Here is a 27,404-nt window from a genome sequence, read left to right on the forward strand (position 1 = left end):
TCTGCCTGTTCATCGACCTCTGGCTGTTCCTTAAACATTGATCTGACTCAAACCCACTGCACGTGGTACATTACCTGGAGGGCCCTAACGTGACTGTACTGTCAGCAATAAAATATTATTAAGATACAGTAGACCGTCGTCTAGCAGAGCTGTCAAAGCCTTCTGGCCATTTTCCCATTCTCTCTTACATATCCACACTGCCTACAGTCAATTCTAGCCAATAAACACATATGCAGACAGGTAAGGCAGAGATGCCAATAATAGTCATTAAATGCGACAGCTGCAATGTTCAATCTGTCAGGAGCATTGTGTTTAAAATTGGAGAGAATAGTTGATGACATTCCTGGATGGGGATTACTGAGCTGTCTGCAGAATACAATAATTATTCATTAAAACGGTAAACTGTATTATTTATTTCATTAATCAATGGAGTATTTTCCCCAAAAGTTAAGTATAAACCGATGTCGATATCACAATTTCTAAAATATTACAACTGCGTCTGGCACAAAGGGTCCAAAATATAAAAATAAAATCTGGAGGAGTAATTCTTCCGAAGGAGATTCACCAGAATTCTATCAGAGATGAGGGACTTCAGTTAGACAGAGAGACTTGAGAATCTGGAGTTGTTCTGCTCAGAGCAGAGGTCAAAGGAGGGTACAAGAAAGCAAGAACACGTGAGCATAAGGGGCAGGAGGAGGGGCAGCACGGTAGCACAGTGGTTAGCACAGTTGCTTTCCAGCTCCAGGGTCCCAGGTTCCATTCCCAGCTTGGGTCACTGTCTGTGCGGAGTCTGCACGTTCTCCTCGTGTCTGGGTGGGTTTCCTCCGGGTGCTCCGGTTTCCTCCCACAGCCCAAAGATGTGCAGGTTAGATGGATTGGCTATGCAAAATTGCCCAAAAAAAAAGGTTAGGAGGGGTTGCTGGGTTACAAGGATAGGGCGGGGGTGTGGGCTTGGGTAGGGTTCTCTTCCGACGGGCCGGTGCAGACTCGATGGGCCGAATGACCTCCTTCAGCACTGTTAAAAAAAAACTCTATGACCACGTGGTCTGCTTCTCAATACCACCAAGACTCGGCCTTCAACTCGATTTTCCCACCTGTTCCCCATATCCCATGGCTCATTGAGACACCTGTCTATCCCAGCCTTGTCCAGGCTTCTCAATGGAGCATTCACAACCCTTTGGTGTTGAGAATTCCAAGGATTCACAACACTTTGATTGATTTACGACAAATTGACCAAAGAGCCAGAGGTTGGAGGAGCATAACTTACTTTAAGCAGTGAATTGCAATGATCTGGAGTGTTTTATCTGAACAGGCAGTGGAAGCTGATTCAACAGTAACTTTCAAAGGGGATCGATCTGGATGTACATTTGAAAGGGAAACATTTGGAGAGCTATGCTGAATGGGGATTGTGACTCATCGGATACCCCTTTCAAAGGAACAGCACAGGCATGATGGATCGAATGGCATCTGCGCGATAAGTTTCTCTGAATAAAGGTTCAGCACGGTGGCGCAGTGGTTAGCACTGCTGCATCACGGCGCCGAGATCCCAGATTCAATCCCGGCTCTGGGTCACTGTCCATGTGGAGTTTGCATATTTTCCTCGTGTTTGCATGGGTTTCGCACCCACAACCCAAAGATGTGCAGGCTAGGTGGATTGGCCACGCTAAATTGCCCCTTAATTGGAAAAAATGAATTGGGCACTCTAAAATTTAAAAAAAAGATTCTATGAATAGATTTGTGATGCTATTTCTCTCCCGCTTCCTTAAACCATTCATCTTTGTCTGTGAATTAAAAGACACAAGGGCGTATTCATCAAAGGACGCCCAAAGGACACAGAGGGAGAGAGAGAGAGCCCTGTTTCATTTTCTCTCTGGGCCATTTGCAAAGCCGACACAGATCAGGGGCTCAACCCCAAATCAAGCAAATCGTAAAAGATTACATCGCAAAAGAAGGACATTGGATCCATCGAGTCCGTGATGAGCAATCCAAATAGTCGCACTCACGCTCGCTCTGTCCCCATTTCCCCACAATGTTGTCTGCTTCAAGTGTTTACCCAGTTTCCTTTTTGAATCTGTATCCTCCACATGTAAACATAGGGCAGAGCAAAAGGTGCCCTCTGTACTTTAGTTGATGGAATCCGAACATTTGTTACCTGTGGACTTTACTGTGCGGCAATTGCTCAAATTTTGTTCGACGGCCATTCATTATTTTTCACCCGTTCTTCATCGCTTTGGGGACAAGTGCAATGTCACTCGGCAATTAGCTATTCCTCACTGGTGTGCAGGGGTGGGAGTTGTAAAGACCACCATAGTAATCACCTCAGTGGAGTCAACCTGTCTCGAATTTTTCGATATCCTTTTCGGAGACAGCGTTCTAGATTTCCACTGCCTGCAGCGCAGAGACGTGTTTACTGACATCGCCGTTTGGCGGCTTTTCACTGGGGTCGAAAACCAACATTCTCGCCAGAAAATTAGGCCAAAGTCTCGGACCAGCACCCCTCCCACTCGCTGTTCTTCACCAACCTTCAGTGTCTTCACTGGCCAACAATTATGCCATGATGTGGCAATGCCGGCCTTGGACTGGGGTGAGCACAGTCTTACAATGTTAAAGTCAACAGGTTTGTTTTGAATCACTAGCTTTCGGAGCACAGCTCCTTCCTCAGGTGAATTAAGAGGTGGGTTCCAGAAACACGTATATAAAGTTAATAATACAAGACGATACTTTGAATGCGAGTCTTTGCAGGTAATTAAGTCTTTACAGGTCCAGATGGAGCAACTGGAGAGAGGGATAATCACAGGTTAAAGAGGTGTGGATTGTCTCAAGTCAGGACTGTTGATAGGATTTTGCAAGCCCAGGCCAGATGGTGGGGGGTGAATGTAATGCGACATGAATCCAAGGTCCCGGTTGAGGCCGTACTCATGTTTGCGGAACTTGGCTATAAGTTTCTGCTTGGCAATTCTGCATTTTATGTATCACCGGAACGCTACATTCATTCACAGATTAAGGAGCTAAATTGGTTGTCATAAAATGTCTATACATCCAGTGGGCCCCAAGCCAAAGTGTGTGGCAAGAAAACACTTCAGTGTTTGAGAAAAAGATCGCTGCTTAACCCTTAACTAATTGTATATTATTACAGGAAAAACTGAACTTTTTCAGTCCCTTCAGTGGGTAATATAATTGCGGCAATGCTTATATGGAAGGTGCTGAATGGGGAAATGAAAAGTAAAGAACATAAAGATCATCACTAATAAATCCAACAGAAGATTCAGGAGAAATATATTTACCCAGAGCGTGATGAGAATGTGTAACTCGCTCCCACAGGGAGTGACTGAGGTGAATAATATAGATACATGTAAGGGGAAACTAGGCAAACACATAATAATATCTTTACTATCACAAGTAGGCTTACATTAACACTGCAATGACGTTACTGTGAAAAGCCCCTAGTCGTCACACTCCGGAGCCTGTTCGGGTACACTGAGAGAGAATTCATAATGTCCAATGCACCTATCAAGCACATTTTGCGGGACTTGTGGAAGGAAACCGGAGCACCCGGAGGAAACCCACGCAGACATGGGGAGAACGTGCAGACTCCGCACAGACAGAGGCCCAAGCTGGGAATCAAACCCGGGACCCTGGCGCAGTGAAGCAACAGTGCTAACCCACTGTGCTACCGTGCCTCCCCATGAGACTGAAAGTAACAGAAGGATTTGGCGGCAGAATGAAATGGAGGAGGAGGAGGAGTAGGAGGAGGCCCATGGGGAGCCAAACGACTTCCTGTGTGGTATATTCTGTGCAATTCCGTGTAATTCCTATCCACAATTACAACTTGCCTCATCATGGTTCAGCTCCAGCCTTACACAAATTACAGACACAAGAAAGTCCTTCTGCTGACAAAAAAAAATCACTTGCCATTGTGAGTACATCCATTCAGCGCAACGACATTGTATCCAAATCTTTGTTTAACTAAGATGGATTGATGCAGTTGGCCAAACAAGCCACGTTGTTCAAACCTCCCACCCCACAAGCATTTCACCGAGCAGCAGCAGGAACTGATTTGGAAGCAGTGGTTTATTTACGCATCTGGCAAATTTTCACGCTTTCACTGTGACTCTTTCACTCAGAACAGAAGCACATTTTATATTGTTTCCCAGACCACCCTCTCCTTGTTTCCCATCTGCTCCTTTTTTTCCTGTTGCTGAGTTAATTCTCTCTCCTGCCACTTATGTTCATCTCTCTTGCCTGGCCTTCTGTGTTTCATGCTGGTTTTATGCTGTCCCGTTACTACCCCTCTGTGCTTTAGGCATAGTTCTCTCCTGATAGTCCTTGTCTATTGTGTCTATCTGGCTCTCTTAAATACCATGCGTTGTGGTGGAGGGGCTGTAATTTCTGGGCCGCTTAATTTTGGGCACCCAAAAGCCCCCTCCCCACCCACCCAGATCTAGCACGAATCCCCCCCCCCCCCTGTACAATTGACACCCCCAAGGGGTCACCTTCGATGGATGTTCTTTAATGCTCATTTCCTAGTTCACCCTCCAGCAACTTGAATTCATCAACGACAACTTGAATTCATATTGTTATGGGAGAGGTGTTTTCAGAACCCCAAAATGTATCATGGAGTTCAACCACTCCCACCTATAATGGATTGTTGCTTTTGAAGCACACGGCTTGTTCCCAGGTGTAGTATTACAATTATGGACACGTGGTTTTTAAAACAAAACAATGTTTATTCCATTAACTCAAATTAAATAAACATTGGATCTCTTAACACCCCTTACATCAAAGATAACCCAGAAAATAATACAACACTATCCAATCCTGCAAACTGTTCCTTTACACATCCAAAAGGCTTAACAAATCCTTCAAACAGAAGCACATTCGATTTATATTCAATACTGAGACCTTTTAACAATTCCGATTTCACCAAAGGATTAAGCGATAGTCCTTCATGGAAGAGATCACCAGCAATGCATTTCACAGCCACACCCAAGCTTTCTTCAAACCGAAACTAAAATTCCCAAAAAGCGGAAGTGAGCTCAGCTCCCCCCCCCCCCCCCCCCCCCCCCCCCCCCAATGGCATCACTTCAGTAATATGATAAGCTTCATTTCTTAAAGGTACATTTGGAAATTCAAGCTTCTTGAGGACTGTTGGAACTGCAATCAACCTGGAAAGGCACTCTCACATGACAATATAGCTTCATTATCAGAGTAAACATTGCAAGGTGCTTCGTGGGAGAGTTATTGAACAAAATGTACCACATGGCTGCATTATAAATATTAGAGCAGATGATCACAAGCTTGGTCAAAAAGCAGTGTCTGAAAGGGGGAGAGTGAAGATAGAGAGGTAAAGAAGCCTAGGGAGCGAGTTCCAGAGTGCGGGGCCCAGGGAGATAAAGGAGCTGCTACCAATGGTGGAGTGATGAAATTCAGCGATATGCCGGAGGCTGGGACTGGAGTAGCTGGAGGAGGTTACAGAGATTCAGGAGGAGTCAAGAGGAGGTTACAGGGATAGGGAGGGTCAGGAGGAAGGTTACAGAAATAGGGAGGGCCTGAAGGAGGTTATAGAGATTGGGAGGGTCTAGATGAGGTTACAGAGATAGGGTCAGGAGGAGGTTACAGATATAGGGAGGGCTAGGGCAGCACGATGGAACAGTGGGTTAGCCCTGCGGACTCACGGTGCCGAGGTCCCAGGTTCAATTCCGGCTCTGGGTCACTGTCCGTGTGGAGTTTGCACATTCTCCCCGTGTCTGTGTGGGTTTCCTCCGGGTGCTCTGGTTTACTCCCACAGTCCAAAGATATGCAGGTTAAGTGGATTGGTCGAGCTAGATTGCCCCTTAGCGCCCAAAAGATTAGGTTGGGTTACGGGGATAGGGTGGAGGTGTGGGGTTAAGTAGGGTGCTCATTCCAAGAGCAGGTGCAGACTCGATGGGCTGAATGGTCTCCTTCTGCACTGTAAATTCTATGGTTCTATGAAATATCATAGCAAGAAGTCTTACAACATCAGGTTAAAGTCCAACAGGTTTGTTTCAAACACTAGCTTTCGGAGCACTGCTCCTTCCTCAGGTGAATGCATTGTGAGGTTATCTGTGGGCTTGCGGTAAAGCAAAGTGCTGAGGTGACCATCCTTGATGGAGATAAGTGTGTCCAAGAACGCAACTGATTTTGGAGAGTAGTCCATGGTGAGTCTGATAATGAGATGGAACTTATTGATGTCATCGTGTAGTCGTTTCAGTGATTCTTCGCCGTGGGTCCAAAGGAAAAAAATGTCATCGATGTATCTGGTGTATAATGTTGGTTGAAGGTCCTGTGTGGTGAGGAGGTCTTGTTCAAACTTGTGCATGAAGATGTTGGCATATTGAGGTGCGAATTTGGTCCCCATGGCTGCTCTGTGCATCTGGGTGAAGGACTTGTTGTCGAAGGTGAAGACGCTGTGATCCAGAATGAAGCGGATGAGTTGCAGAATTGCATCTGGAGATTGGCAGTTGTCGGTGTTGAGTACTGAGGCTGTTGCAGCAATGCCGAGACGTCCATTGTGACGAGGAATGTTCCTGGTTCAACTGGTCCATGGGTGCTGAGTTTCTGTAAGAAGTTCGGCGTGTCGCGATAGAAGCTGGGCATACCTTGTACGATGGGTTTCAAGATGCCCTCGATGTAGCCAGAGAAGTTCTCACGCAGGGACCCATTGCCTTATAACGATAGGACGGCCTGGTGTGTTGGCCTTGTGTATTTTCGGGAAGCAGTAGAGATTTCCAACGTGGGGAGTACGTGGGATGAGAGGCTGTAGGGTGGTTTGATGGTCTGGATCCAAGGTCTTGATCAGTCTGTTGAGTTGGTGGGTGTGTTCCTTGGTTGGATCTGCGGGTAACTGTTTGTCGTGTTCCTGGTTGTTGAGTTGGTACATTTCTTTGCTGTGGTCTGTTCTGTTCAGTATGACGGTGACCCCTTGTTTGTCTGCTGGTTTGATGACGATGTTGCGGTTGATGTTGAGAGCGCGGATGGCGTTGCGTTCGGGGTGTCCTGTGAATGTGACTGATGAATCTGGCATTGACGCGACTCCTGACGGCTTGAGCATACATGTCGAGTCTAGGGCAGCGGCCTTCCGGAGGGGTCCAACTTCACTCTTTCCTCTTCGGTTGCCGCACCGCAGATCTCTTGGTCTGCTGTTCCGGTTGCTAGTCTCCTTGGGTTCACTGTCGGCCTCTTGGGGTTTGTGGAAGAATTCCCGGAGCCTCATTCACCTGATGAATTCCTCTGTGTCTGCCGCGAGACTGATGGGGTCCGTTTTGGTGGTGGTGCAGAAATTGAGCTCTCTGCTGAGGACTTTGATTTTGTCTGATTGAAGGGTGTAGGAGCAGTGCTCTGAAAGCTAGTGTTTGAAACAAACCTGTTGGACTTTAACCTGGTGTTGTAAGACTTCTTATTGTGCTCACCCCAGTCTAACGCTGGACGCTGGTAACTGCACATCATGAAATATCTTGACTACAAGAGCGGTTCAGAGGCTGGGTATCGCGCGACGAGTACCTCACCTCCTGACCGCCCCCCCGCACACACACCCACCCCCCCACCCCAAAAGCCTGTCCAGCACCTACAAGGCACAAGACAGGAGTCCAATGGAGTATCCTCCATTTGCCTGGATGAGTCCAGCTCCAACAACACTCCAAAAACTTGACACCATCCAGGACAAGGCAGCTCCACTTGATTGACATCCTATCCACAAACCTGGTGGACTTCGTGGTGGGTCAAGGGGGTCAGTGTGTAACAGAGGTGCCCCCCAAAGTCCATCGCAAACCACCCTCCCCCCACAATGCAAATCCTTTGACTTCCTCTTTTCCACAGCAGGACGCACATTGATGTGGTGAGTGACTGACAGTCATAGCAGGAGTGTTTATAAAAATTGTGGTTAGCATCAAAGCAGGGTAATGGAGATGCATTCAAGCGTTAAGGGAAAGATCAATAAACAATCCACTAAGTAGCTGTCTCTGGAGTAATAAATCTGCTGATGACTGGCTAATGCAATGTATTGCTGTGTGAAATTGAATGGAAGATTTGCATTTCAAAGGCTGTCAAGGGATTTCAAGTCCTTTGAAGTGTACTTGGCTTTCAAGGAAGCCTCCGACATTTGTAACAGCTGTTGCTTTGGACACCTTTGTCTCAGGCAGCAGATGTAAAGAAAGGGTAAGTGAAAATGCGGTGATTTTTCAGCCTACTGCCTGGACTGCTCATCAGCTTTCAGGGAGGGGTGTCTGATGGGGTCTTCTGATGGTGGCTTCTTATGGTGGGTCTGATTTGGAGGCTCGGTGGGACTGATAGGAAGGGGGCTTCTCTGTGGGGGTATGATGGAGGGGGTCTCTGTTGAAGAGGTCTTTGTTGAGAATCTCTGTTGGGGGTATGATGGGGGTCTCTGATGATGGGGTATGATGGGGCGGTCCAACGGGGGCTTCGGTTGAGGAGGGGTCACCCTGATGCGTGCATGCTGTAGGCGGATGACCCGTTATTCCCGTAGTGATGGGGAAGATGCCCTATTTGTCAGCAGAGGGGAGGGGGGGGCGGAGGATTTGCATTACGGGAGGAAGGGAGCCCAGCCCCCCCCCCCCCCCCCCCCCCCCCGGACCTCATTATCAGGCCACCCGCTCAAAATGTCAGCCCAATGCTGGGATTACAACAGAATCCCAGGAGCTCCCCACCATGCAGAAACCTCCATGGAATGGATAAGAAAATGCTCCTGGGCGTCGCTCCGAGCACCAGCGCAAACCAAGAGCAATTTGACTCCAGCGGGAGCACTCAGTCTGCAGAATGGAGAACCCAACCCTGTGCCTTTAACCGGTATCTTGGAATAACTGAAAGAAGCAAGTAATCACTCGTGTTGCTTCCAACCTGACTACTCAATTTGAATATACTAATTCAAGGTTTGCCATCTTGACCTGTCTTTTGCATAAGAAAGCCACATCTGCGCTCTCAGGGGAATGAAAAAGATCGCGTGGCACTATTTTGAAGAAAAGTAGCAGCATCAACCCCAGGCCAATATTTATCTCCCAGCCCGCATCGCTGAAAAACAGAGAATCTGCTCATTATCATTACTGTTTTTGGGATCTTGCTGTGTGCATATTTCCTGCCCTGTTCCCGACATTACCACAGTGGCTGCACTACCGAAAAGTATTTCATTGGCTGCAAAGGGCTGCAGGACATCCTGAGATAGATTGTGAGAGTTTCTATATAAACGCAGCCCCTTCTCTATTTCCTCTACATGCTCCTAAAGAAACGGAATATTATTCAGAAAACTCTCTGACTCCAGAACAATTTCATTGTGGTTTGGACGCAGTTTGTCATTTCATTTTTGTGTGTGTTCTGTGATGCTAGAAGGTCAAATATAAATTTGTCAGTGTGGCTGTAAACGCTGACTTTGCGGGATTGGGCCAGAATGAGAAATCACGCTGTGTAATTCAAAGGAACCTATTTCTAATATCCTCAAATACAGCAGACTTCCATTTGCACCGGCATATGCAATATCACAGAGTTATAATTTGCAAAGATGGCATGACTGTGCAAATGGTAATGCCAATAACCTGCATTTATATAGCGCCTTGAATGTAGCAACACATCCCAAGGTGTTTCACAGGAGTGTGAGTGGGCTGAGTGGCGTCAATAGGTATTAGGACGGGTGAGTAAGGTTGTTCAAACAGGTATATTTTAAGGTGTAACCTGAAGGAGAAGAGAGGGAGAGGGGTGGTGAGGTTAAGAGGGGTGCTTCCAAAGTTTAGGGAGTATCCGGGTGTTACGTTCGACACCCATCCAGTACAAGGCAGCATCTTTGATTAGCACCCCTTCCACCATCCTAACTGCTCATTCCCTCCACCACCAAGCACCATGGCTACTATATGTACCACTGACAAGATGCAATGCAGGTTTAAGGGCCTCAACTGGCCTTGGAGGAAGAAGGCTCTCCTGGAGCTACCCCTCCTCTGTATTATATGTGATGGGGACAGTGTTAGAAAGGCGACAGGTTCTCCCACCCCCCCTACCCTCGCCACGTGCCACCACCTTCCCACCCAATAATGCGCCACCTCAGCCGTCCCCCAGTTGCGGGCAGGGGATGTGGGATTTAAGTACCACCCATTCTCTGCAGAATAAAATAGCACTGCCTTCAATCATGTATTCATTTTTCAAACTCCACTCTTTCATAAACCACACATGTCTTTACAGGTTATGGATAGACTGTAGAGGAAGATTTGCACGTGTATATAGAATCATAGAATTCCTACAGTTCAGAAGGAAGCCATTTGGCCCATCCAGTCTGAACCGACCCTCTTGAAAGAGCCCACTACCTAGGCCCACACGTGCACCCTATTCCGTAACCCCACCTAACCTGCACATCAAGGGGTAATTTAGCACGGCCAATCTGCCTAACCTGCACACCTTTGGACTGTGGGAGGAAACCGGAGCACCCGGAGGAAACCCACGCAGACACGGGGAGAACGTACACACTCGACACAGACAGTCACCCGAGGCCGGAATTGAACCGGGGTCCCTGGCACTGTGAGGCAGCAGTGCTAAACACTGTGCCACCCACAAGAGGGCATTGGTGGAAGGATTAGAGGGGACATGAGGAAGCATTGCTTCACCCAGAGGGTGGTGGGTGTTTGGAATTCGCTGGTTTGGTCATGGGGCAGAAACCTCAAATCATACTTCGATCTCAACGTAAAATGCTGCAACCTGCAAGGCTGTGGACCGAAAGCTGCAAGATAGGATCAGAATGGGCGACTTATTCTTTTATTTTTCGGCCAGCACAGACGTGATGGGCTGAATGGCCTCTTTCTGTGTTGTAACTGTTCGATGGTCCGAGATCGTCTTTTATGAACTCAAATGTTCCAAAGAGCTTCCGGTCCAATGAAATACTTTTGATGTGCCATAATATGATCATCTTTATTTGTGTCACAAGTAGGCTTACATTAACACGGCAATGAAGTTACTGTGAAAATCCCCTCGTCGTCACATTCTGGCGCCTGTTCGGGTACGCAGAGGGAGAATTCAGAATGTCCAATTCATCTAACAGCACGTCTTTTGGGACTTGTGGGAGGAAACCGGAGCACCCGGAGGAAGCCCACGCAGACACGGGAGAATGTGCAGACTCCGCACAGACAGCGACCCAGGCCGGGAATCAAACCTGGGACCCTTAGAGCTGTGAAGCAACAGTGCTAACCACTATTCATGATAAATGTATAGAACAAGTGAGTTGAATGTGTCACTCGGCACATGGCATATCTTTTCATTAAAACAGTAAAAGAAATATACAAGGCCAAACGGTACACACACTAATTTTGTGTTGGAGAAACGGTAGCCTCCGCTCAGTACCAATGTACGGGGAGGGGAGGGGGAGATACTCTGATTATTAAAACAGTTCACAACACATAGCTACAAAAAACAAATGGTACAAACACTAAACTTTGCGCTGGGGAGACAAGATACCCTCACCTCTGTTCCAACAGAAGGGAAGGGAAGGGGATGGTGGAGAGAGAGAGAGGAAAGGAGGCTGGTGGGGAGGGAGGGAGTCAGGGTGTTGGTGGAGCTACGGAGGCAGAAAAACAAAAGAACCTTCAATTATGATGTGCCAGATTCCGGGAGTTCCCCAGAGGGGTGAGGGGCGACACAGTGTCAGGCACAAGTGAGCACCGCACCCGCTACAGAGCGCCTCGTGCATCCTGCACTCCCGACACTGGGCGGCTGACAGCCCTCCTGGCCCAAATCCTCCACCATACTGAGTTCGGCGGGCAACACGTACCCACCAACCAACCCAGGAGCTGCCTTGATCCTGCCCCAGGCGGGATCTCCTCAGGCTCCTCCCGGGGACCCGGGCCAGCAGGAAGCGGTGGTGCTGATGCCTGCTCCACTCATGTCGCCTGGTCACCGAAAATAACTGCGGAAACAGGTCCGGGATGGTGTCAGAGGTGCCCGAAGGAAGCGGTTGGGACAGACGGTCTTCCAAACTGTAACCGGCTAAGAATCTAAGTAGCAGGGGGTTTATCGCTGACCCCCTGCCCTGAGAAATTCAAGAGCATCGCCTAAGGGTTAATGCAAAGTGCATAGCCGTACCCAGGTCCGGGAAGATGCTGTTGTTTCAAACAGCTGTACTGTGCAAAAATGGTATTTTACATCAAAGTGAAAATGAAATTGAGCATTTAATTACATGGTGGCGTATTCAATAATTCCGGAAAAAGAGTGAGTAAGTCTCCTGAAACAAACAATAAACTGACAAATAGATCCACCAATTAATGGCTTTCCACAGCTGTCGTCATTCAGACTGTGCTGCTTCTTAATGGAAGAATCCAATCAGTCAGCACTGCTAAAGTGGTTAAACTCACTTTAGTATGTATCATTAAGGACACAATACCAGCTCATTTACCATCTGCTTACTGTTGTGGTCATGTTTCAATTCTTACCTAATAGTGCCTTAATAGCGCATCATCGTAAAGTACACAGAAATTGACCCTTTGAACCCAGATGTATGTGACAACACAGCTCAACGAGAGTGCCATCGTCAAAAATTACAGCCCTCGTTAACTTTTCTCCTTGTTTTCGCACAAGGTTTCAACAATGAACAGGAGGGGAAAACTACAGAAAGGCAAGAGCAGAATGAAAGAATCGGACACACAATGAAGGAGTTACGAATTCGGCTCGCGCGGTCTAACGTGTAACAGAAAAATAAAAGGGCCGATAACGTTGTTGAAATATTTCATTTAAAAGTTCTAATAACAGCAAACACAGAGGTTTAGCCTAAAAGCAATAATTTCATTAAACTGTTTCTTCTCATGCAGAAACAAAATCCCCGAGGGCGACAACCTTAATAAGTGCCCGAGTCGCTGTTACATTCATCATCATTTGCACACACACTTTCAATCAGATTTCTAATAACAAAGTGATAGTTTACATGATATTTACCTTCAAGCAAAACAAAGAAATGATATTGGAAGGTTTATTCTGATCTCGAGCCCTGTTTGGAAGATGAGAAATTAGAGCAGGCATAGACCACACGACCCTTTGAGCATACTCCACCATTCAATAAGGTCACGGCTGGTCCGCTGCCTTAACTTCACTTTCCTACTCAGGGGTGGCACGGTGGCATGGTGGTTAGCACTGTTGCCTCACAGCGCCAGAGGCACGGTTTCAATTCCTCCACCAGTACTGGTCCAACTCTTGTCTTCTCAAGCCTGTTTTGAGAGTATTATCGCTTTGTCCTTCCTATCAGCTGTCATAGAATTTAAAACATTTATTCCATGGGATGTGGCCGTCGCTGGCTAGGCCAGCATCATAGGGGCTGGTAAATCGCTGGCTTTTAAAGCAGACCAAGCAGGCCAGCAGCACGGTTCGATTCCCGTACCAGCCTCCCCGGACAGGCGCCGGAATGTGGCGACTAGGGGCTTTTCACAGTAACTTCATTGAAGCCTACTCGTGACAATAAGCGATTTTCATTTCATTTCATTTCATGTTGCACATCCTCAGTTGTCCTTGAGAAGGTGGTGGTGATCCATCTTCTTGAAACGCTGTAGTCCATGTGGGATAGATACACCCACAGTGCTGTTCAAAGGGGAGAGCCAGAATTTTGACCCAGCGACATTGAAGGAATGGTTATACATTTCCAAGTCAGAATGGTGTGTGGCTTGGTGGGGTTCTCGTGCATCTGCTGCTCTTGTCCCTTTAGGCGGTAGAGGTCACAGGTTTGGAAGGTGCTGTCGAAGGAGCCTTGGTGAATTCCTGCAGTGCACCTTGTAGATGGTACACACGGCTGCCGCTGTTCATCAGCGATGGAGGGAGTGAATGTTAAAGTTGGTGAATGTGGTGTCAATCAAGTGGGGTTGCTTTGTCCTGGATGGTGTCGTGTTTCTTGAGTGTTGTTGGAGCTGCGCTCATCCAGGCAAGTGGAGAGTATTCCATTACAGTCCTGACTTGTGCCTTGTAGATGTTGGACAATCTTTGAGGAGACAGGGGGTGAGTTACTTAACCCAGAATTCCTAGTCTCTGACATGTTCTTGTCGCCACAGTATTTCTGGTTTGGGTACAGTATTAATCAAACTAAACCAGGTTACTGCTCCTAAATGTACAGTATCAATGAACATTTGTAATGAATATTGTATTGTTTTATTTTCTGTTCTGAAATGCTGTCTAATTCCATGTTCAGCGATTTGCAAATATGTTTGATCACAAACCACAGCATGTTAATTCTGGAAACTACCATAATTTTGAAGGCAATTTGCATCCATCCAGACTGTCGATTGGACCCAAAGCAAAAATTCTTACCCAGGGAAGCAGTAACATTCCAACATTCAGGTTTTTTATAATATTAATCGCATTGCTAAAGATCCTTTTTTTCTCCCGTTGTTGCTCCAACGTAACTGTTGTTAGAAACTGTCTTTAGACCAGCCAGTTAATGTGCTTTAAACCACCCCACACCCTGTTTGCAATGTGACAAATGGTCACCGGGGGGGGGGTCCGTGCCCACCAATCGGCGGGCCGGCCTCTCCAGCGCCGGCCCTATTTTGTTATGCGGCCAGTCCCTGAACCCCCGCACCATGTTGCGTCGGGGCCAACACATTGAGGAAGTCCCCCGTGCATTTGTGGGTTGGCGCGACACCCAGTTGGCACTGGGAAAGGAGGCTGGAGCGGCGTGAACCGCTCCAGTGTCGTGCTGGCCCCCTGTGTGGGCCAGAATCGGTAGTGCCCGTTTCGCGCCATTTTGGAGAATCCTGCCCCATGTTTTTTTCTTAAATCTTGTCTAAAAGACGTATTTCTGATTATTCCATCTCGATTGGACAGTGAAACATGAATCTAGGATAGCCTCTTGGTCAATATAGTTCTCAGGGCCACATGGGGATATAACTATCACCTACAAGGCAATCCTAACTTACACTTGCTGGGTGGAAATTGGACCTCAGTGTTCCCGTTCATGGGCACAAAATGGATGCAGCGAGGCCTGATTGATACAATTCAGATGCTGCAGCCTCAAGCGCAAATGCAAAACCTCTGCTTCAACAGTGGGCTGGGCTGTGCCGCCTCTGAACCAGGCGTGGAGACCCTTCCATACCCAAATAAAGTGACTTCACTTCTGCTTCAGAGAAACTGTTTCCAGTCCCAAGAGGCGGCAAGAACCCCAGGGCCTCAATTTAAGGCAAATGGTAAAAGAAGAACAGTGACATGAGAGTGTTATCGAGGCACATTTCATTGAGGCTTTCTGAAGGAGATTGGACCGAGAGGGGAAAGGTGAGCTTGCTGAGTTGCTCTTGCAGAGAGGCAGCATGAGGACGATGGGTCAATGGCCTATTTTTGTGTTGTAATCACAACATATTGGATGGCGACAGGTGGGGCAGCCCCTTCGGGCACAGGTGTCCTTAGCTGTTGCATATGAAAGCAAACTTTCTCAACACTAATTTTCACCCAAGCCAAAGCCTCAGAAACCACTGCCAGTGAGGGAAACAGGCTGACATTCACACCCTGCTTATGTGCAAATTGCCCACAGAGCAATTTGTGCCACTTGTGCTGGCAGCTTGGGTACCAAATACCAATGAGTACTTGGCCTAATTTCAGGCCGATCTTGTGCTGATAGGGTCCGGATGAATTGCTTTGCCCCTTTAGGTTTTCATAGAATCATAGAATTTACAGTGCAGAAGGAGGCCACTTGGCCCATCGAGTCTGCACCGGCCCTGGTAAAGTGCAGTTTATCCCCATAACCCAGTAACCACACCTAACCTTTTTGGACACTAAGGGGCAATTTAGAATGGCCAATCCACCTAACCTGCACATCTTTGGATTGCTGGAGGAAACCGGAGCACCCTCGCAGAAACAAGGAGAACGTGCAGACTCCGCACAGTGACCCAAGCCGGGAATCCATCCCAGGTTCCTGGAGCTGTGAAGCAATAGTGCTAACCACTGTGCTACCGTGCCGCCTGGAAGGGGTAGTAAATGTGAATCGCATACAAAAATATGTCTTTCATATCAGACAGGCTCAGAGTCAGGAAGAAGGCGGACTGGTTCCACTTTCCAACTCTTTGAAATGAAAATCTGACAGGCGAAGCCAACAACCCAATTTGAAGTGTTGGTGCCAAGGACTTGAGGAAGAGTAGGAATTCTGATCCTTGCTCTGTTGAGGTTGGAAATGCTGCATCCTCTGAACAGGGTGCGCCCGGAACACAAGTAACAACTACAGCAGGTCAAGTGTAGGATCAGAAATTATAGCGTACACAACCTGCCCTCAAACCTACCAGGTTTGTCCGCACTTTGTCGAGCTATTTTGACGTTCCTCGGTACCGTAGTGAGGAAGGAGTTGCACATAAATTCACTTGAAGCGCACTTTCCTCTGCTTTGAGTTCTCTCGTAGGACCGATGCACATCATAGGAACCTGGTGCTGGAAGGTTCTGAAATAAAAACAGAAGCTCAGCTACACTTGCGGAAAAAGAAACAAATTTCCCTTTGAAATTAACATTTTGGAAGTGCCAGCGTTCGAAAGTTACATCAGAACAAGCACGAGGACATTTACCCCCTCAAGCCATCCAATGAGATGGCGGCTGGTCTGTATCTCGACTCCAGCTACCCGCCTTGGTTCCATAATCCTTGTCAAAAAATCGATCCATCTCAATACTGGCATTTTAATCTGACCCCTCACCTCTGCTACTCACTGATCAACACTGGCTCCCGATTGAACAATACCGCAGTATTAGGATTCCTCAAACTCTTTGTGTTTTTTCCGCCCACCCCCCTCCCCTTCCCTCCCCTCCCTGACACCTTCTCCCATCCTGCTACCTTCCAGGATCTCTGCGCTTCTCCACCCCTGTGTGACATTATCGTAAATGTAAAGAACTGTGAGGGTTAATGTATTGTCTAAATCAACCAATAGAGGGAGCTAGATGTACATCTATATAAGGCATCGATGCTGAGCTTTGTGGGTGACAGGTTGAGGAGAAAGCTAGAGGGCAGACTGAAGGAAACATAGTGTGAATGAAAGCAGATTATAGTTAATGTAATAGTGTAGAGATTAGGGGCGGGATTCTCCCATTCAGCGGCAGAGTGTCCACGCCATCGAAACGCCGTCACGTTTCATGACGGCGTGAACGTGCCGCTGGGAGGACCGATTCTGGCCCCTACAGTCAGCCAGCAAGGCACTGGAGCGGTTCACACCACTCCAGCCTCCCATCCCGGCACGAATTGTGCACCGCGGGATCCACACATGCGCATTGGCGCATGCCTCCTTCAACGTGCCGGCCCCGGCGCAACATGGCGCGGGAGTTCAGGGGTCGGCGCAGAAGAAAATAGGCCCGGGGAGCGGGAGGCCGGCCCGCCGATTGGTGGGCCCCAGTCGTGAGCCAGGCCCCATCGGAGGCACCCCCACAAACCTCCCCCAGGGTCAGAGCCCCCTAACAGGACGCCCCCACCGCCCCCCCCCCCCCCCCCCCCCGACCCTGCGCGCAGAATTCCCGCCGGCTGCGACCAGGTATGGACGGCATCGGTGGGACTATGCCTTTTTAGAGCGGCCGCTTGGCCCATGTAGGTCGGCGTGGTGTCGGGGAGGTGTGGTGTCGGGGCAGCGTGGCATCAGGGCGGCGTGGCCCGGTTGTGGGGCTTCTCCGGCCCGGCCTCGGGGTGGGAGAATCCTGCCCTGTGTGTAGATGAGTGTAGATTATATTTTTATTGTCAACTGTGTATTCTATAGGAGTAAGTGTTGAATTCAATTAAGTAGTCTTAAGAAATGTATAGCTTTTTTCAACTTAAAAGCTATTTGTGGTCTTTGTGTACACTACGCCAACTATTAAAATTAGCAACATAAAGAACACCGCACCCTGGTCTCTTGTATAATGCTCATGGAAATGACTCCACCTTTGACTGCCTTCAGCTCCCTGGAAACTCTGGAATTCCGTCTCTGCCTCTCTCCCTCCCTCTCCTCCTCAAAACCCACCTCTTTGACCAAACATTTGACCGCCGTGTCCTAATTTCTCCTTTTGTAGCTCAATGGCACCTTTTGTTTGATAACACTTCTGTCGGAATCCTACTGCATTATATAAATGCAAGGTATTGTTGTTTTTAAGTGGAACTAAATAGTGAGAGGCAGTAAATATTATTGCATCTTGTTAGACTGACACTGTCAAAATAGCAGGACTAGTGAATAATCAGTGATATGTTTTTACATTAAGAGACACTTTCTTATTCAATAATTTCTGATAAGGTCTGTTGGATTTATTCTCTCTCACATGCATTCACACAAAGGCAATATCATTTGTATTAATTTTGTGCAGTGAATTACACTCTCTAATTACTGGTAGGTGACAGGAAGAAATTTTAAAGCAGGTTATTTCATTTTCGTCAGCCGATAATTACCATGTGGCTCATGTGAGAGTGCAGAAGGTCAGAGAGAGAGATACTGAGAGAGGACGCGAGAGAGAGAGAGAGAGTGGCAGGTATGGAGTCAGAGCGAAAGGTATAGAGGAGGAAAATGAGAACTAGAGAGAAAGATTAACAAGCAGTGCCTGTGCAAGATAAAGCAGGAGAGAGGGGGGGGGGGGAAGAAAGAGAGAGGTTGAGTAAGAGAGAACAAATTGAGAGATATGGGCCAGAGACCATGTAGCATAGTGGGTAGCACTGTTGCTATCCAGCGCCAGGGTCCCGGGTTCGATTCCCTGCTTGGGTCACTGTCTGTGCGGAGTCTGCACGTTCTCCCCGTGTCTGCGTGGGTTTCCTCCGGGTGCTCCGGTTTCCTCCCACAAGTCCCAAAAGACGTGCTGTTAGGTGAATTGGGAATTCTGAATTCTCCCTCAGTGAAACCTGAACAGGTGCCGGAGTGTGACGACTAGGGGATTTTCACAATAACTTCATTACAGTGTTAATGTCAGCCTACTTGTGGCGATAATAAAGATTATTATTAGAAAGGCACAAAAAGGGAGAGACACATACACACATTGAGACATGGAGACAGACAGACAGACAGACAGAGATCCAAAGAGAGAGAAAGAAAGACAATGGCAAAGGCAGACAGGTAGAGAGAGAGAGAGAGAGAAAGACAAAGAATGGAGAGTGAGAAAGAGAGGCAGAGAAAGAGTCAGAAAAAGACAGTTTGACAAACATAGAGATGGACAGACGGAACACAGAGAGCCAGAATGAAAAAGAGGTACGGGGGGAGATGGAAAAAGAGAGGCAAACAGGCAGACTGAGAAAGGCAAAGATGGGGGAAAGAGAGAGGTCATAGTGAGAGAAGCAGTAATTGGAAAAACAAACACAAAGGAGGCAACATCAACATTTTCTGAGGCATAGGAAATGGGGGTTAGTGGATGGTGAATCATTGTAACCCCACCATCCCTATCCCCGCCTCATCCCATCCCCACTCCAATCTTAGTCTTCCTTTCCAAAACCTCAATAGAATGGAGTGTATGACAGGAAGTGGGGGGGGGATGACTTCCTTGCAACCACCCCCTGCCAAGATGAAGCCATTTTACACCCAGAGTCCATTAGAACTGGCCAGAATGCCAAATCCCACCATGACCTTGGCATCTGACAAATTGTCGCTGCCGATTTCGTACCCTTGGGAAGGAAAGTCAAATCCGGGAAAGAACAGGTACAAAAATAGGTGAAGTAATTAAACCTTATAACGGCGAACCCAGATCGTCAATGCTGGAGAATCCATTTCTGATTTAACAAAATGAGTATTAAATAAATTATAGGACCAGTAGTTTTACAGACTGCCTAATAGGCCACAGAATGAAATGTGCTGCATTAAAGTTTTAAATTCCATTTTCATTTATAAAATTACATCTTTGGAAAACTTTTCCTCTGCACAAAACCAGAGGTGATTTCAGAATTTTATCCAGTAGTTAATCAGCCGGACCTGTGCCGTGTGTTATTTTATTCATGACAGAATTCTGCAAGAAGCCACAAATCACTGAATATTTCTTGCTTCTAATTGAAAATGTTGTAATGCTGCCAGTCAGAAGTAATATCTATTAAAGCTCATGACACGAAAACATCTTTCACAGGGCATTTGTTCAGGAAGGTTCTACCTTCATAGAACCATAGAATTTACAGTGCAGAAACAGGCCATTTGGCCCATCGAGTCTGCACTGGCCCTCGGAAAGAGCACCCTACCCAAGCCCACACCTTTACCCTAACCCCTGTAACCCAGTAACCCCAGTAACCTTTTTTTGGTCACTAAGGGGCAATTTATCATGGCCAATCCAGCTAACCTGCACATTTTGGACTTTGGGAGGAAACCGGAGCACCCGGAGGAAACCCACGCAGACACGGAGAGAATGTACACTGGTAGTCTTCCTATCTCTGGGCCAGAAGCTCCAGATTCGAGTCCCAGTTCAGGACTTGGTGGTCAAGGAACGTGCATTCAAAACGTGGCCAAACAGGTTGTTTATGAGCCTGTGAACCCTTCCAATATGCCTGATGGCAGGCGCTAAAAGCGGGAGAGTTTCCTGGTCAGCCATGCTGAAGGAGGTAAAACACAGTGGGACTTTGCTGAGCATATCATGGACCAATCCAATGGAGGTCCATGGTCAGCAACACCCTCTTAGGGCCTGGTACCTGGGGGAATTAAAAATAAAAGGCAGGATTCTCCGATCACCCAGCCGTGTGTTATGACGGTGCGCCGTTTGCTGGCTGCAGGATTCTCTGTTCCTGCTGCTTCTCAAAGGGATTTCCCATTGAAGCTACCCCACGCCATCGGGGAACCAACAGGCGAGGGTGTGCTGCCGGCGGGAACAGACAATCCCAAATTCTGGCCATTGTATCCAATGGCAGGGGGTTGGTAACCAGAGGTTTGAAGGTGATTGGCAAAAGGACATAAAACAAAAACAGCAAGCACTGGAAATAGCAGGTCTGGTTGCAAGTACAGAGAGAGGAAATACAATTAACGTTTCAGGGCAATAACCTTATAGTCAGAACTGCTTTGGCAAAAGTTGGCTGGATGGCTGGTCCGTGATGCAGAGCGAGGTCATCAGCATGGGTTCAATTCCCGTACCGGCTGAGGTTATTGATGTGAGCCCTGCCTTCTCAACCTTGCCCCTCGCAACCTTGCCCCTTGCCTGAGGTGTGGTGACCCTCAGGTTAAATCACCACCAGTCAGCTCTCCACCCTCAACGGAGAAAGTAGCCTATGATCATCTGGGACTATGGCGACTTTACGACTCCATGAAAGACAGTTTAATAATTACCACAAAAAGTAATAATAAAATTAATTTCCTTCCCAAAGGGCAGTGCGGTTCTCACAGCGCCAGGGACCCGTGTTCAATTCCGGCCGAGGGTGACTGTGTGGAGTTTGCACGTTCTCCCCATGCCTGCCTGGGTTTCCTCCGGTTTCCTTCCACGTTCCAAAGATGTGCAGGTTAGGTGGATTGGCCAAGCTAAATTGTCCTTTAGTGTCCAGGGATGGGCAGGTTAGGTGGGGTTACATGGGTAGGGCAGTGGCGTGGGCCTAGGCAAGGTGCTCTTTCAGAGGCTCAGGCAGACTCAATGGGCCAAATGGCCTCCTTCTGCACTATATGAAATCTATGGGTGCGATTCAACTAAATGGGCACAGTAAGAAGTCTTACAACACCAGGTTAAAGTCCAACATGTTTGTTTCAAACACTAGCTTTCGGAGCACTGCTCCTTCCTCAGGTAAATGAGGAACATTGCTAAATGGGAACATGGCGTCACAATCTACAAAGCCCCCAGTTGACTCCCAACACCCCACTAAGCCATAACATCTGCTCAAGGCACCCCTGGCCCCATCATCAGCACACAGAAAATGCCAGTAGACGAGGCCAATACTCTTCAAAGGTTTGGATGACTGAGAGGTAGTTGCACTACAATGTATAGAATTCTGAGGGGGCTAGGTGCCAGCAGCATGTCTCCTGTGGCTGGGGATTTGAAAATCTAGAGCTAGGGGGTCACAAAATAAGGGGTCAGCCATTTAGGACTGAGATGGGGAGAAATGTCTTCGCTCAGAGGGTTTGCAAATCGTCTCACAGGATGTGACAGGACCATAAGACATAGGAGCAGAAGTCGGCCATTTGGCCCATCGAGACTGCTCAACCATTCAATGAGATCCTGACTGATCTGCTATAATCCTCAACTCCACTTTCCCATCTTATCCCCTTAACCCTCGATTCCCCTCACTGATTAAACATCGGTCTATCTCAGCCATGAACATCCTTAATGACCCAGCCTCTAAAGTTTTTTTTTGCCAGTCACTTTTGTCGATGTACCATTTGTCAATATATTCTGTCGATTATTAGAACATAGAACAGTACAGCACAGAACAGGCCCTTCGGCCCTCAATGTTGTGCCGAGCCATGATCACCCTACTCAAACCCACGTATCCACCCTATACCCGTAACCCAACAACCCCCCCTTAACCTTACATTTATTAGGACACTACGGACAATTTAGCATGGCCAATCCACCTAACCCGCACATCTTTGGACTGTGGGAGGAAACCGGAGCACCCGGAGGAAACCCACGCACACAGGGGGAGGACGTGCAGACTCCACACAGACAGTGACCCAGCCGGGAATCGAACCTGGGACCCTGGAGCTGTGAAGCATTTATGCTAACCACCATGCTACCCTGCTGCCCAAATTCTTTTATTTGTCTACTGTGTACGTACTGTGTACATTCCCTCGTCCGCAGAAAAATACTTTTCACTGTACATCGGTACATGTGACAATAAAGCAAATCAATCAAATTCATTCGTATATATTGTAAATAGTTGTGGCCCCAGCACAGATTCCTGTGGAACTCCATCAGTTACAAGTTGCCATCTGCAAATGCCCCTCGTATCCCAACTCTGTCTTCTATCCTTTAGCCAGTCGTCTATCCAGGCTAATGGGCTCTTTTAGCCTTTTGAGTGACACAACCAAACCTGCCCCCGTGTGCGGGATACGGAAGGGTGCAGGGAGATTTATGAAGGGGAATTCCAGAGCTGAAAGGCACGGCCACCAAGAGTAGAGCGGTTTAAAGTTGGAGATGCGCATTGCAGGAACGTCGAAATTTCGGGGAGATAAAATGAGCTTATATTTTCTAAAGGATGGAGAAGATCGCAGAGATAGGGGCGGATGAGTTAGCTCTGTTATTTAAGGATGACATCCGGGCAATAGTTAGGGACAATATCGGTGCTATGGAGGATAAGGTTGAATCCATTTGAGTGGAAATCAGGAATAGTAAGGCGAAAAAGTCTCTGATCGGAGTAGTTTATCGGCCACCAAATAGTAAAGTTATGGCGGGGCAGGCAATAAACAAAGAGATAACTGATGCATGTAGAAATGGTACAGCAGTTATCATGGGGGATTTTAATCTACATGTCGATTGGTTTAACCAGGTCGGTCAAGGCAACCTTGAGGAGGAGTTTATAGAATGTATCCGCGATAGTTTCCTCGAACAGTATGTAATGGAACCTACGAGGGAACAAGCGGTCCTAGATCTTGCCCTGTGTAATAAGACAGGATTGATTCATGATCTCATAGTTAGGGATCCTCTCGGAAGGAGCGATCACAATATGGTGGAATTTAAAATACTGATGGAGGGTGAGAAGGTAAAATCAAATACTAGTGTTTTGTGTTTAAACAAAGGAGATTACAATGGGATGAGAGAAGAACTAGCTAAGGTAGACTGGGAGCAAAGATTTTATGGTGGAACAGTTGAGAAACAGTGGAGAACCTTCCAAGCGATTTTTCACAGTGCTCAGCAAAGGTTTATACCAACAAAAAGGAAGGACGGTAGAAAGAGGGAAAATCGACTGTGGATATCTAAGGAAATAAGGGAGAGTATCAAATTGAAGGAAAGAGCATACAAAGTGGCAAAGATTGGTGGGAGACTAGAGGACTGGGAAATATTTAAGGGGCAACAAAAAGCTACTAAAAAAGCTATAAAGAAGAGTAAGATAGAGTATGAGAGTAAACTTGCTCAGAATATAAAAACAGACAGTAAAAGTTTTTACAAATATATAAAACAAAAAAGAGTGGCTAAGGTAAATATTGGTCCTTTAGAGGATGAGAAGGGAGTTTTAATAATGGGAAATGAGGAAATGGCTGAGGAACTGAACAGGTTTTTTGGGGCGGTCTTCACAGTGGAAGACACAAATAACATGCCAGCGACTGATAGAAATGAGGCTATGACAGGTGAGGACCTTGAGAGGATTGTTATCACTAAGGAGGTAGTGATGGGCAAGCTAATGGGGCTAAAGGTAGACAAGTCTCCTGGCCCTGATGAAATGCACCCCAGAGTACTAAAAGAGATGGCTAGGGAAATTGCAGATGCACTAGTGATGATTTACCAAAATTCACTAGACTCTGGGGTGGTCCCGGTGGATTGGAAATTAGCAAACGTGACACCACTGTTTAAAAAAGGAGGTAGGCAGAGAGCAGGAAATTATAGGCCAGTGAGCTTAACGTCGGTAGTAGGGAAGATGCTGGAATCTATCCTCAAGGAAGAAATAGCGAGGCATCTGGATAGAAATTGTCCCATTGGGCAGACGCAGCATGGGTTCATAAAGGGCAGGTCGTGCCTAACTAATTTAGTGGAATTGTTTGAGGACATTACCAGTGTAGTGGATAACGGGGAGCCAATGGATGTGGTATATCTGGATTTCCAGAAAGCTTTTGACAAGGTGCCACACAAAAGGCTGCTGCATAAGATAAAGATGCATGGCATTAAGGGTAAAGTAGTAGCATGGATAGAGGATTGGTTAATTAATAGAAAGCAAAGAGTGGGGATTAATGGGTGCTTCTCTGGTTGGCGATCAGTAGCTAGTGGTGTCCCTCAGGGATCCGTGTTGGGCCCACAATTGTTCACAATCTACATAGATGATTTGGAGTTGGGGACGAAGGGCAATGTGTCCAAGTTTGCAGATGACACTAAGATGAGTGGTAAAGCGAAAAGTGCAGAGGATACTGGAAGTGTGCAGAGGGATTTGATAGGTTAAGTGAATGGGCTAGGGTCTGGCAAATGGAATACAATGTTGACAAATGTGAGGTTATCCATTTTGGTAGGAATAACAGCAAACGGGATTATTATTTAAACAATAAAATATTAAAGCATGCTGCTGTGCAGAGAGACCTGGGTGTGCTAGTGCATGAGTCACAGAAAGTTGGTTTACAGGTGCAACAGGTGATTAAGAAGGCAAATGGAATTTTGTCCTTCATTGCTAGAGGGATGGAGTTTAAGACTAGGGAGGTTATGCTGCAATTGTATAAGGTGTTAGTGAGGCCACCCCTGGAGTATTGTGTTCAGTTTTGGTCTCCTTACTTGAGAAAGGACGTACTGGCGCTGGAGGGTGTGCAGAGGAGATTCACTAGGTTAATCCCAGAGCTCAAGGGGTTGGATTACGAGGAGAGGTTGAGTAGACTGGGACTGTACTCGTTGGAATTTAGAAGGATGAGGGGAGATCTTATCGAAACATTTAAAATTATGAAGGGAATAGATAGGATAGATGCGGGCAGGTTGTTTCCACTGGCGGGTGAAAGCAAAACTAGGGGGCATAGCCTCAAAATAAGGGGAAGTAGATTTAGGACTGAGTTTAGGTGGAACTTCTTCGCCCAAAGGGTTGTGAATCTATGGAATTCCTTGCCCAGCGAAGCAGTTGAGGCTCCTTCATTAAATGTTTTTAAGATAAAGATAGATAGTTTTTTGAAGAATAAAGGGATTAAGGGTTATGGTGTTCGGGCCGGAAAGTGGAGCTGAGTCCACAAAAGATCAGCCATGATCTCATTGAATGGCGGAGCAGACTCGAGGGGCCAGATGGCAACTCCTGCTCCTAGTTCTTATGTTCCTATGTTCTTATGAGAACATGGAAGGATTTGAAAAGGATAATGAGACTTTGGAAGTGAGGAGAGTCATCGGACTGAAAGCCAGCGAGGGCCAGGGTGATAACTGAATGGAACCTGATCTGAATTTGGACGCAGGCATAGGTTTTACGTGGGCTCAAGTGTATGGAGAGTGCAAGATAGGTTGGCCAGGAGAGCGTTGGAATTGTAAAACCTAGAGGTAGCAAAGGCATGGATGAGGATCACTGCACCTAGTGCAAACATGTTGAACGGGGTCGGAAATTTAGGGCTAAATTCTCCTGTTCCCCCCCCACGTGTTTCTCAACCGCGCGCCATTCGCTGGTGGCGGGATTCTATACTCCCACTGCTTGTCAATGGAATTTCCCATTGAATCCACCCCACTCTGCCGGGAAAACCGGGAAAGCTGGCTGCTGCCAGCGGGAAACAAAAATCCCAATGGCTAGAGAATTCCGACCTATGTGTTTTTTGGAATGCATTGCAATTCAACAGGACAGGTCAGTGAATGACATACTGGAGAGGAGAGAACAACAATGTTCAATTATGGTTTCAAGCTGAACGAGGATGAACAAGGCATATTCAACAGTTCAGGGGCAGAATGCCCACAGGGAACGCTGCAGGGTATTCCTGGTGAACACTATCATCTTCACACTCAAAGGAGCTGCTCAGTAACAAGCCTCGGTAGAATTGTCCTGTCCTAATGCTTGCATCCCCAGTGTGTGTAAGGATACAGATGTCCTCCCGCCTGCCACTGTTCCATCCCAGCTTATCGGCAACTCCAGGAAAATGTACCCAATTGAATGGACTGCTGTAAACTCTGCTGCTGCACGCACTTCATGAAGCTCCTCATTTAGAGTCAGGTTAATGGCAAGGTGATCTGAACAGGAGGGCATTTGATCGCAATGGTAACCATCTGAAGCTCGATGTGAAACCATAAAGCAACATGTGGTGAATGTAATATATGGAAATATATGATAATTCACACTGTCTTTGTAAGTGCAGTAGCGCTATCCTACCACTATGGGGAGTAGCTCCGGGAGCACTCAGGAACTTGTACTGGGCTCCACCCTTGGTTCCGCCCATGACTCCTCCCCCTAGTGCAGCTGTATAAATACCCTTGTCCAGAGTCAGCCTGAGTTCACTAAGAGTTCATCAACGGGTAACAGGCTGGCTCTGAAGTAAGTCGATTAAAGCCTAGATTCATATCAGAAACACGTGTCTGGTGCATTGATGGTTCCATCGCAACAATAGACTATATGCATTGCCCACAGATTATGCTTCGCCATCAGATGGTCGAGCTCTATATGGTTCTCAGTTCTCAGATGAGAAAGGCCGGGAAATATTCAGAATTCGTGCCAGCAGAGTGCTGGCCCATTAGCGTGTCCTGAATTGCTCCACAAATAGTGCCCCCAATGGGAACGCTAACCGCACGCAATTCAGCCACGCCATCAACACCCCAAACGGAGAATTCCGTCCAGTGTGTTTCAGATCACAGCACTTCACTGCATCCAACTCTATAGAAAGCCAGTTGCACTATTTGCAGGAAATTCTTCCACGGATGTTCTATCGGCTTGACTTTTTCACAAATTCTGAGATTTCAGGAATACCTTT

The 27,404-nt window shown here is 47.2% G+C and overlaps 1 protein-coding gene across 6 annotated transcripts in view; it reads right to left on the bottom strand.

The window, feature by feature from the left end:
- The window catches only part of stpg2 (sperm-tail PG-rich repeat containing 2), a 587,689-nt gene that overhangs the window by 305,026 nt on the left and 255,259 nt on the right, over window positions 1-27,404 (bottom strand). For all 6 annotated transcript variants that reach the window (XM_038792784.1, XM_038792780.1, XM_038792783.1 and 3 more), the window contains one exon: window positions 16,248-16,401. In XM_038792784.1, coding sequence (XP_038648712.1) covers window positions 16,248-16,401 — 154 coding nt within the window. The remainder of the gene's footprint in view (window positions 1-16,247; window positions 16,402-27,404) is intronic.

Source organism: Scyliorhinus canicula, chromosome 3, assembly GCF_902713615.1.
Source record: "Scyliorhinus canicula chromosome 3, sScyCan1.1, whole genome shotgun sequence".
In the NCBI taxonomy this organism is placed as follows: Eukaryota; Metazoa; Chordata; class Chondrichthyes; order Carcharhiniformes; family Scyliorhinidae; genus Scyliorhinus; species Scyliorhinus canicula.